Raw genomic sequence first — 12,224 nt, forward strand, 5'->3', positions numbered from 1 at the left:
ATGGAACACCTGAGCCTTCACTCCTACAGTATGTTGTCAGCTGTGAGTGAATTGGAAAACTGAAATGTATGTCAAGACTATGCAGTGTGCTTTGTTGCAGGATCAAATTAAATAGGTAAAGAAACCCAACAACAACAAAAAAACCCAAAAAAACAAAAAAAAAAACCCAAAAAACCAGAACAACAACAAAAAAAAATCCCCAAATCATTACACAGAAGACACAATAGGTGTAACTACATGGCTGCAAAAGCAATACTGTTTAAAGATCAGAATTACTTTAAAAAAAAGGTGGTTCAGGTGACTAAAAAAAAAAAAAATTAAAAATATTCAATTACCTCCAGTAGCTCATTTTGTTCCTTGGTAATTTTTTCTAATTTCTTCAATTCTCTCAAGAGTTGTCTTGCTCTTTGGAAGACTGAGAAAGGTTGCATTTTCAGCCCTGGCACCTGAAGAGCATCTTCATAGGACTGTATACGAACAATAGTTTTCTGCATGGGACCAACATGCTCAAGTATAACCTGTCAGGATAGAACAGAGATGATGGATGTGATACTGAGTTAGAAAAACAACACCATAAGTTTATATTACACTAATAACGAGCAAAAGCTCTCTTTGGTGAGTTTCCTATTTAACAAGGAAGAAATTTGAATCCCCACATGGGCTACTCATTTAGGAGTCAGACTATGATCCTTGTGGGTCCCTTAGAATATTCTGTAATTCTTGTTTTTATTTACAATCCTGTTTTTTCTGCATATACAAAGTTTGCACAGTGACAAAAAAAGGCTCACATTCAGATTAGTTGCTATTTACTAAGCAGCTCATTTCAAAGCAGAACATCATTGGCAGTGAAGACATTTAAAGTGGTGTGAATTCTTTGATGTCACTGTAGGTTTTGTCTTTTGTCCAGCAAACCAATCATTTTATGAGGGTCCTAAAAGCAGTGTTATCAACAGAGATGAGATAATGAATCAAGATGGAAGTCAGCAGAAACCCCTGAAGATGGCTTTCCTGTCAAGGACAGCATTTCATATCACAATACTTGCAGTGAATGCACAGTTTACAACCACCTTGATCAGTCTGGGATGAACAGAAATGTGCAGTTTCATAGCACAATGCATGTTTTGTGGAAGACTCTGATCAATTTATGAAGACAGAATGGCAATAGCAACTTGTAACTTCGTGGTTCTCCTTAAGAAATATCAAATTCTACTGGAACCTCATACAGCAGGGAACTCCAGAATTAAAAAATACTATAAATACAAACCACTTAAAGGCCTTTTAATTACTAACATTTTTGTTAAACTCCCTCTCAAGAAGATATTGTTTTAAAATGCCCCAGTGGAAATAGAGATGCTTATTCTCTCATTCATAACCAGACTGTATCAGGATTTTTTTGCACTGTCCAGGCTTTGGTTTACAGTAAGGAAGTGGGTGAACATTATTTTCCAGAAGAAATATTACTGTAGTTTTTCCATGTAATGTAGTTATTACAAGCTGCATGGTTTTGTTATGAGAGTTACCCTGCTATGAGAGGTATGATGACATTTTTATTCCTCACCTGAAACTGAAACCATGCTTTTTGTATTTTAGGCAGATAACACTGTGGACTGTATGTATATGGTGTGAAATAAAAGAATCATCTGCTAAATTTTGCCTCCATTTTTGGAAGAGCAAGGCCTAATTTTCTAACTTCCATTTGGTGCCAAGTAGAGTGGTGTGCAGCAAGTATCTCTTGAAAATCAGGCCATAAACTTCCCAAAAAATGGAGATCTCAAAAGTGGCAGCTGTGCCTGAGATGTGCTGAAGTTACACCCTCAAGTTCTCTGGGGGCATATTCTCAACAATGCTTTAATTTCAAGTGTTTTGTATTCAAACCATGACTGTGCTTCTTGAAAAGGTCTCTCAACACTCTCACCTCAGGGCTGAAAAACCTATATAGGAGTTTTCACAGACCTGTCCATGTTTAAGTTGGTCTTTAGGAGAAAATTCTAACAGATCTTTTGATGACAGGATTGTCTTCATTTCTGCAACATCCTTCTCAAACACTTTCACGTGAGATTCGATGGCATCCAACTCCTAGATTTTGGGAGCAAAAAGAGTATTTGCAGATAACCCAAATACCAAAGCCAACTTGCATTTCTGTATTTCACTTAAATTTAAAAAGAAATACTGAAATATGAGTGCAGCATATGCAGGATATACAAATGGTGCTATCGCTCACAAGGCTAGTTATTATAAATTAATTTTAGTCATAACTTCTAAAGGAATTAAGTATTCAAGATCATCTAGTCTGTTCTAAACCCTAAATACAGAACTGAAACATCCTTAAAAATTCACATTATAAATCACCAGACAGTTTTCCAGGGGTGATAGTTTTCAGAATAGGAAAGTGCTGTAATTACACTGTTGAAGCTTTCAGTAGGAAGAGACTTGTGTCAGATGGAAAACGAGTCCCCAGACAGCTGTTTGTGAACTCTCACAGAGACAGTCACAGTAGATTAGGCTGGAAGGGACTTTGAAAGGTCTCTGGTACCCATCAAACCAGGGCCCTTGGGGTCTGATCCTGTTGAGATTTGGGTATCTCTTGAGGTGGGACTATTACCCCTGATCTAGTGTTTGAAAAATTTCACTGAAAAAAAAAAAAAAAGTGAATCTTTCCTACTATGTAGGTGTAATTTCCTTTGTTACTTGACTTGAGTTGTTAGTGCTCATCTTTTTCCTGAACACCACAAGAAGAGCCTGGCCCAATCCTGTCTGTAATCTCCCATCATGTAACAGCAAACAGCAGCAATATCAACCTCTCACCCCCAAGATTCTCTGTGCTGAACCAACCCAGGCTCTCAGCCTTTCCTCCTACATCCTGTGCTAATCCTGAACTTTACAGCTTAATTAGTTACCAAATGCCTTCTGATGGTTTGTTTCCAAACAATTTCCTCACTTGGCACACCTACAGGAACCAGCACGACACCCTGTTTTCCATGCAGGTGATATAATCTGCATTTCCTAACATATGATGAAGCTCTGATAAAAGGCTTTTGGATCACCCAGACTTACATCAGCCACATGCAGGATTTGTGGAAGGATCTCTGCTATCTCATGCTGTAAAGTTGCTACTTGAACATCCATTTCATTCAGCTGCTGCATTACACTCTCAGTTTCAAAGACAGGTGACAGCTCCTCCAGCTCCATGAAGATACCTTGCAGAAGATTTTGCTTTTGCTCTGAGTCTTCCAAAGCCATCTGGAGACAAAATAGGAGCTTAGTACAAAATAGGAGCTTATACATCTCTGCTGAACATTATAGTTATAAAGGAAAGGATTTAAAAGGAACAAAATGCTCCCAAAAGTATCAGGCCAGTTGTGTGTGATGTGAAATCTCCTCCCCTGCAATGAACTGGTTGAGCTTTTGGATTAACTGCAGTGAACACTACCATGAAGAACAGTTAGGGCTACAAGAAATGCACATGATCAATTTGTCTGGGTGGTGTGTGAAGGAAAGGGCTGAATGCACCTCTCCACACTAATGCAAGCCCAGAGTGCATTTCCAAATCCACTTGTTTCACAGCCCAGGAAAACAAAACATTCCATTTCACAAACACAGGAGACAATAAGCTTTTGCCACAGAAAATGTTCATGGCTTTTGGAAATCACATTCTCCCCATTGTGGCTACATGCTTTTGTAATGTGTCACCTACTTCCTGTCAAGAATTCTTACTACAGAAGTCTATTTAGAACACAAACTTTCTCACTTGGTCTAAGCCAAGGAGTGGATGCATAGAAAACTCGAATTTTAAGTACAAAATTGCTAGATTTTTTTTTTTGGCACTCCTGATCTTCCCTATAATATTACAAACATTCAGTTTTTGAAATTACCAATCAGAATTACCTTCAAGAAATAGTGAGCACAGCCTTCCAAACCACAACTCACTTCAAAGATTCCATCTAACACACAGACATCAAAAAAAAAGCATTTTGCCTTTTTGGCTCATGTACAATATGGAAAGAATCCTATATATACAGGCTGTAAAAACTGACCATAGCCACTCAGCAGGGTTACAGAAGACAATCACACATTTCTGGAAGTTTTACAACAGTTCAGGATCTGCACAAGATAGGTATGTCCAGCACCAAAAAAATCTGTATTTCATGAGTGTCAACTATAACTACTTTTCACTTAAAAAATTTACTGAAAATGGTAAATTACTTATGTCAGTAACAATTAAGAATGGAAAACTGCATCTGCACATAGCAACAAGTGCTAACAGGAGCATTTACCTGCATCAACTCTTACCTGGAGCTCATCAGTATGCTTGTGTAAGCTTTTTGCAGAGTCGTGCTGAGCATCAGCTCTTAGCAAACTGTTGGTGCTTTCTATCCAATCTTTCACATTCTTCAGGTGCTCCTCATATTCTTCCATCTTGTTGGTGGCCTAGGAAATGACAGAATTTTACAGAAAGCTACAAGTTAGTTGCTTCATTGTGTAAGATAAATGCATCTATGAACAAGATTAAAAGAAAACAGGATGCATTTGTACCATGGTCAGTTAAATTAGCATGGTGAAATAAAAAACATTTTTCTGAAACAGTTTCACAATTTCAGGCTATCCCCTCTCACCAAAGTCACTGTGGTGCTCGCATGTTTACATTTCATGGGGGCATTGCTGCAATTTATATAGCAATGGCCACTGCCTGTTAGCAGAGTCTGAGAAAACCACCTCAACACCCACCCAGGGCAAGAACTCCCCACACAAACCCCTCAACCATGGCTTGAGCCAGTCCTTTTTTCATAGGAATTTTTTTATAGGATTGGATTTTTAGAGAAATGATCCATTTGCACCCACCTTGTTGAGAATGGCAGTTCTGCGCTCAGCACGCTGTGAGACCTGCTGGTACTGCTGCAGGGGGGCCACCAGGATATCCATCAACTCCTGAGCCTGGCAGGAGTTCTGCTCCACTATATCCTGCACTTCTGCATCCAGCTCATTGAGTTTGTAATGCCAAAGGTCCAGCATATCCCAAATTTGCTGCATGTGGAGAGAAGGGAAATGGAAAAAAAGGTCAGGCTCAAAGATACCAGCAGCTGTATTTGTTCTTCATGTGGGACATTAATTGCAAAGGTTTCAGAACTGATATGATGAGAACAGAACACTTTGTATCTACATGTGTGATCCACAGTTGAAAAAAAGATGGATTTTCCTGTGAGAAATAATTGGTAAATATTCACCAGCTAAATGCTTGCTCGTATTTCTCCTTTTACAGACATAAAATGAATGGAAGAGCACTTTATGCTATAAACCAGGCACTGTAAAAACAACCAAAAATCTTTTAACACCCGCAGATTATTTTTTTGGCAAGTTTACCTTCTGAACTTCTTTGGCTTTTCCAATGTTTTCACTCTTCTGTTGTAACATCTTTTCAATAGCTTGAAGGCCATTGTTAATAGTTTCTGCTTTTCTTTTCAGCACATACTGAGGAGAGTTCTGCAAGATTTCAGAGCTAACCTGCCACAGCAAAGAGAAAACAATTGGGCAGATTACAAAGATGTGCTTGTTTCTGTGCACCACCTTACCAAAAATATTCCAATTTTTTTTTTGTTTCTCTTGACAAGTCAGTTAAAAACACTGGAACTGAGCTACATTTGCAGGACAAAGCATTAACGTGAGCAGGTTCAACATCTACACGTTGTTCACTAATTTGTTCTCATTAAAAAATGCCTGGCTGAGAAAAGCAACCCCTGGGGAAACAGGGACTGAGGCACTGCAGCTCTCTGGGTGCTTTGCTTCACCCTGCTCTCATCTCAAACAAAGGCTGCATGGTGGGAAGGGTCACATTTGGATTTATGTGTGGATTTTTGGATTTATGCTGTAAGAAACCCAGAATGACACCTTTATGTCTCAGCAGACAGCTGGGACTTCCATGTAACAAATAAGGGAATATCAAAGTACATCAATGCACAGAAAATGTCTCAGTGTAAACTTGGGAGATTTATCACTAAAACAAAAAGCTCTGAGAAACTTAATTTCACTCTGCAGGACTCCACAGAAATGAAAAACTGGTGCAGTGGAGGGCCTGATTTTCTGTGTAAAGAGAAAAACTCTCAAAGCTGAAGTTGAGTAATTGCCTGAGCACAGGACTGAGCAACACAGCATAAGCTACCAGGTTATTCCAGACTGGATAGAATGCAGGGAGTGAGAAAAGCCCTTGATCTTGCCCAAAAGTGACATCTTTTCTCACTAAATCCTGCTAGCTGCCAGGGTCAGCCAAGCACCTGAAAATAGTGGTAAATTTTTTGTGTGCAGCAACCCTAGGATTTAGGGGGCAGATGCACACTGGACAGTTTCATGCTGCCTTGATGCCAAATATTTTTAATTTGTTATTTTAGTTTGAAGCTCCTAGTACTGAAATACTTTATCCTTGTAGTAGTGGGATGGGGAATTAAGACCATTTTTAGTTAACAAATTATCTACTTATTTCTTGATTTTATTAACATAATTTCTAGGTTCCAACACAACCTCTCTAAAAAGTACCCACAGTACAATGTTGTATTGATAAAATTTAATTTTATCAAGATAAATATCTATAGAAAGAACCAGAGGGCTCCTCTGAAATACTTCTACTTACACCACAAAACCTGTTAAGTCAGTCTGTACTTAGTGCCTAAGACTTATTGGAAAAATGAACTCAGGCTGTAATCACTGAACACTTGACCATTACTATCCTGGAATACACCAAAGATGAAAAATGGTCATGCCAGCTTCCAAAATAAAAGACAATCATGTAAGAGCGATGTGACACAGCTGGAAATGAGTAAACAGATCAAGCTCTGACTTCCCCTATTTCTTCAGGATAAAAACACTACATCTGTCAATGCTCTGATCATCAGCAAAGCAGGATTTTAATTTCAATACTTCTTACTAGGATAAAGTTTATTATTTATGGCACTAAATGTACAATTTATTTTTTATTTTTTGGTTTGCAGATTTAGAAGAAAGCAGTGTGACTTTAGAACTTGACAACTCAATTTAACACATGCTGGTATCACCTAATATGTAACTGCACTGACCTCCAGTTCCACCATGATTTTTTTTGATTCTTAAACATGTTTTGAAAAATTCCAAGGTAGTTTTTATTGTTTTAAATGTGAAAAGCAAATGTTATCTAGCTTCCAGGACCAGTTTTTTCACTCCAACATGTAATGTGTGCTTTGGGATAATCTTTTATATCTTGGTAAATCAATCAGTAAACAAAAAAAGAACCCCAAAGCATAAATACTGTTTTGTTTTTCTTCTCTCCTCCCAGTTGTTGGTTCTGAAAAGACTAGTCCCATTTTGAAACAAACTATAAAGTTAACCAAATTAAAACTCATAAACTTTAGTTAATATGCTGCTAAATATTTTATGTAAGATAAAATGAGTCATTTGATAGACACTAAAAGGTAACTGGATTTCAAAACTGTTTTATTACACTTTCAAATTTTATCAAATTAATTGAGATTTAACCTTAAAAATTAGTACTGAACATCATTAGTTCTGAAATATGAGAACTGAAAGGGGTTCTTTTTTCATTTTTAAAATAACACAAATGAGTAAGTAACAACAATAATTGCATCAGGCTAAAAATGTGACCCCAAACTGGGCGTATTACTCTGTTTTCCCTTAATTTTGCTTTCAGCTAACTGCTTAGATAGAATATATTGCAAAAAACCAATGCAATGCGATTCAGTTATTTAAATTCCCCGATTTTAAAGGAAGGCAACTGTATTCTCAGGGGTGGTAAAAAAAAACATGTCCTGATACCCTACCACATGTGCAAGTTACATTTAAAAAAAATCCTATTTCAAAGCCCTTTTTTTAATCCAGTTCTGAAAATATTTTCTCATTTAAGCTGTACAAACTCTGCAATCAACTTCAACTACTAGCTCCCAATTTAAGGATGAGATTGGATAAAAGACAGCATCCATATCATATTAAAAATTAATGCTCAGGATTCTGCCACATCCATTTTTAATAAAAACTAAAAATGTTATATTCACATTGCTTACCGTAAGATGATTCAAAAAAGAGACCTAGGTGTGAGGAATGATTTATACATTAAAATAGATAAATATGAAAACCACATCAACAATTACCTTCTCTTCTAGGTCTTGCAGTAGTTTCTTGCAGTCCTCCAGCTGGGTTTCGATCTCTGCAGGGACTATTGTGTACATTTCAGAATACTTGATCCGAAGTTTCTCCATGATATCCTCCAGAGCTTGGCTCTCTCTACCAATCACACTCTGAAGCTCCTACAAAATTAAGAACAGCTTCATCAGTTTTACCCAGTTTTTATTGAGTGCATGTGTGCATATGTACATATATATGTGTATATACACACACGTAACGTGTTTTATATTTCCTACCGTGATTATGGTTTGGAAAAATTGGGTTTGGGATATCAAATCTGATTTGATTACCTCTGCAAGCAGATAAACTCTAAGCAATACTGACTCATTTAATCAAATGATGCTCTTCAATCTGTAAGAATTAATTAAACCTGATACTGCTCCGTGTCGGGGAAGTGACGCACTGATGTTCATTGACAGCCACAGCAAAGGGACCATCTGAAGAGCCCCTATGATTAAACGTTAACCTTTGCACTCTCCCTTCTGCCAAAAGTGCATTTTTCCCTTTGAAAGATGTTTAATAGCCAACGTCCATCCCTTCATTATTATAAACAACACAAAGGCCACAAAAAGCAACAGGTTTCAGGCTGAAGTGTCTGCTTTCAGGCAATTACGCAGAGCAGCACAGCAGGCTCCTCTCAAAACAGTAGTTTCCAGTTCTGCACAAAGAATGTAGGTTTTATGAGATAAAAGAAACTTGAACAACTGTTTACAGCCTGTGGCCTAGAAATAAAATCCGAGCTAAGTCCTCCTGCAGAAAGAATGAAGAAATTCATTTGTTTGGAAGGTTTTCTAGAGTTTCAAGTTGGAAGGTTCTGTTTGCTGGCTTTATGGTTCCTTTCCCCAGTGCTCAGCTGTTTGAGAAACTCAAATGTTAACTCAGGTTATGGGGAAAAATTATCCAGACCTCCTACCAGGCAATGAAAGACACTAAAATTAACTGCCTTTGCTTTTGCAATCAGGAGTAATGGTAATCCACAAATTCATAGGCTACACTTGGGAATCTTTTCCTTCACACAAATGCATAAGACACTGAGGCTGATTTATTTCCTGTCATCTCACAGCAACTGGGATTGTTGATATTAAAAAAACCCAAACCCTCAAACCCATGAAACAGCTGTGTGCCTCATTCTCTCAGGGAGAAGGCTGCTTTTCTCAAATGGCCCAATTAAGATTGTGCCAGTATTTATGGGAATTCACAGATTCCCTGACCTAAACTGGAAAGAATCAGTTACAACTCCTGTCTCCAAAATGAAGCAGGTCTCTGCAAACTGGTTTCTGTGTATTACTGCATGTACACATTTCACACATTATTTAGCTGGAAAGCAGGTACCTATCAAAGCTGTCCCAATTTTTTTCCTAAGGGATGAGATAATAACACTTCCCCTCTTCATTTGTGTGGGTGAATTTAAAACTTCTGCCACCCAGATAAATCAGGTTTGTCATCTCAAAATGAAATAGATATTTCCACTCAATAGGTGCAGTGGAGTCCTGACTAATGCTATAGATTTCATAGGAACTAGATTTTCTTTGGAAGTAGGAGATGAAATTGCCCTGCAAATTTTGGCTTACTGGTGTTTGGACTATGTAAAATTAATGAATTCTTCAATCCTTTCAGCTCAATCTTCTCAAAAGGAACAGGCCTGCTGTGAATATAATGTTAAAAAGACATCATTTGATGGGATTGCTGCTAGCATTTGCTTGTGCCATTGCTGCCAGGAACAGGAACAAGGTCTAAACTCACTTTTGGGTGAGTTTTAGGTGCTTGGACTAGCAAAGTTTGTATCTGAGGGAAAAGATCAGATTTAAAGCACCTGCTGCAGCAGAATTTCCTTCTGGGTACAAAGAACTCAGTAAAAAAGCAGACACCCTAAATTATAATTCTAAATTATAATTCTGAATTATAATTCTAAATTATAATTCTAAATTATAATTCTATCATTAAACTCTAAATTATAATTCTAAATAATTTTAAATAGAAAACCAGCCCTTTTAGACAAATCCAAGGTCTCACCACAGCAATGCTGGCTCATGGATTCTCAGAAATTCTTAAACATGTAATAAACATTTCTCTCTCATGCTAATCCCCCATCTGCCACCATGGGCTTTGGCTTCTGCATTTTTCCTAGCCCTTTGCTAGGACACCCAACCAGTTTTTATACAAGACTCAGCGAAGACAGCCCAAATTTGTACTACACTTTAGCAGTTTAAAATAAATAAATTATAAATTCTATAATAATTGGATTAAATATAATTAAGAACCACTTTTTGTTCAGGATTTAAAAAATATTAAAGCAATATAAATGCAGTAAGAATAATTTGAAACAAATATATAATTCAAATAATAAATAAACAGATTCAGGAAGTATTAGGAATATTAATATTTCATAAAGTCAAAAAAATGCAGAAATGTACAGACTGCCGGTGGTTGCTGCTGGGCACTGTGGTCTTGATCAGAATTGAGTTTTAAAAATCATTTACTGGGTTAACCCCCAATTTGGGACATCAAATCCACCGTATCTGAAGCTGCCCTGGGTAGGTATGCAGAGGGGAAAGCATGCAGGGTGTACACTAACCAGCCCTTCCTAAAAGGAATGCAACTGGATGTGAATTTCTCTGCAATCTGGAAATGCTTCTGTGCCTGCTTGCAGATCCCCACAGAGGGAAAGAAACACAAACCAAGGCCATGGCAGGGCCAGTTGTATTCTGCTGAGCCAGATTCATTGTCTTTAAGTCAACATGCATAGACCTCACCATTAATTTTATCTGGAGCAAGTTCAAGCACCAGCATAAGCCAGAAGATATTCTGAACATCACAATAACAGAGCTGTTACCAACCTCCAGCTGTTCTGCCTTTCCATCAGCATCCTGCAGTAACACAGATGCAGCATTCTGTAATGCATTTGTCACAGCACTTATTTCTTCAGTGACCTTGTTCCTCTCTTGAATCTCAGCTTTCACAGAATCTTTATGGTCTTGAGCTTTTTTGTACAACCTGTGCAAAAGAATACATTGTTTTAGACTTGACACTAAGAGCAAAGAGCATGCTTAATACAGATATCATGTAGGTGTGTATCCAGAATCACATTTGTCTGTAATTTAGGGTTTTTTTCTGTTATTAAATCTATTAGTTTTATGTCACTTGTTATCTCAGTTTCTTCAAAGTGAGTCCTCAGATAATGCTGTTTGGTAGACCAAACCAGAGTGCAGGCATATTTAATCAGCAGAGGTCAGATTCTCAGTCTGAAGACACTGGCAGAGCAGATATTGCTCACAAAGATTACCATGTCCAGAAGCAAACCCAGAAAAGGGTGAATACAATCATCAGATTTGTGAAAGATATTTGGGGAGAATTTTAGACAGTGGCACTCACTGAGTAAGATGAAAGTTGCGTTGTTGCAAAAAGCATGAGGTCTGATTTTCCTAAAAATGGAAAATCTTAAAATTCACAAGCACTTGGAACCTCTAAAACTGACTATTGTTCCTTGATTCCTACTGCATTTGAACACAAATTGCAGCCCACAAATGATATGGCCATGCTCAGGTCTTCTCCCTAAATAATATTCCCCAATGCCCATACTGGGGACAGCAGATGGGTGAGACAGAGCATTGGTCTGACCCAGGAGAGCATTTACTGTCTTTTTAACTGCATTACAGCTTTTATGTATTCTTTGATCTCCAGTAAAATCCTGTGCTTATGACTAGTCCTATCTCATATCTTCAACAGCAATTTCACACCACTTACTTTTTACAGCGTTCTTGCATTGCCTTTATCTCACACAAGGCAGGAAGGGCAGCTTCTCCCTCAGCATTTTCAGGTGTATTCAGGATGTTTCTTATCCGGTGAAGAAGCAAGAGTAAGAGGAGCTGCTGCTGGTTGATGTTTTCTTCAAATGAGTTCACAAAATCAAGTAACTCCACTAGTTCCTCTCTGGTGGCCTTTTCCTTCTCTTTAAGGCTTTCTGGCTGTTCTTCCTGGAGCTTATCAAGAATTATTGCTTCTCGTTCCAGCTAAATAAACAACATGGCAAATCATGAGATAAAGTGCTCTTTTATTCCACCATC

General features: G+C 37.8%; 1 protein-coding gene across 5 annotated transcripts in view; it reads right to left on the minus strand.

The window, feature by feature from the left end:
- The window catches only part of SYNE2 (spectrin repeat containing nuclear envelope protein 2), a 173,970-nt gene that overhangs the window by 81,564 nt on the left and 80,182 nt on the right, over positions 1–12,224 (minus strand). For all 5 annotated transcript variants that reach the window (XR_015287862.1, XM_086892510.1, XM_086892509.1 and 2 more), the window contains exons 54-62: positions 11,905–12,170; positions 10,998–11,154; positions 8,127–8,282; positions 5,359–5,499; positions 4,840–5,022; positions 4,291–4,428; positions 3,055–3,240; positions 1,954–2,076; positions 336–518 (exon numbers count right to left, since the gene is read on the minus strand). Coding sequence is in view for 4 of the 5 variants with exons in the window: in XM_086892510.1 (XP_086748636.1) it covers positions 336–518; positions 1,954–2,076; positions 3,055–3,240; positions 4,291–4,428; positions 4,840–5,022; positions 5,359–5,499; positions 8,127–8,282; positions 10,998–11,154; positions 11,905–12,170 (1,533 nt within the window). In the remaining variant the exon portion in view is untranslated. The remainder of the gene's footprint in view (positions 1–335; positions 519–1,953; positions 2,077–3,054; positions 3,241–4,290; positions 4,429–4,839; positions 5,023–5,358; positions 5,500–8,126; positions 8,283–10,997; positions 11,155–11,904; positions 12,171–12,224) is intronic.

This window comes from Cyanistes caeruleus, chromosome 6, assembly GCF_971803275.1.
Source record: "Cyanistes caeruleus chromosome 6, bCyaCae1.hap1.1, whole genome shotgun sequence".
Taxonomy (NCBI): domain Eukaryota; kingdom Metazoa; phylum Chordata; class Aves; order Passeriformes; family Paridae; genus Cyanistes; species Cyanistes caeruleus.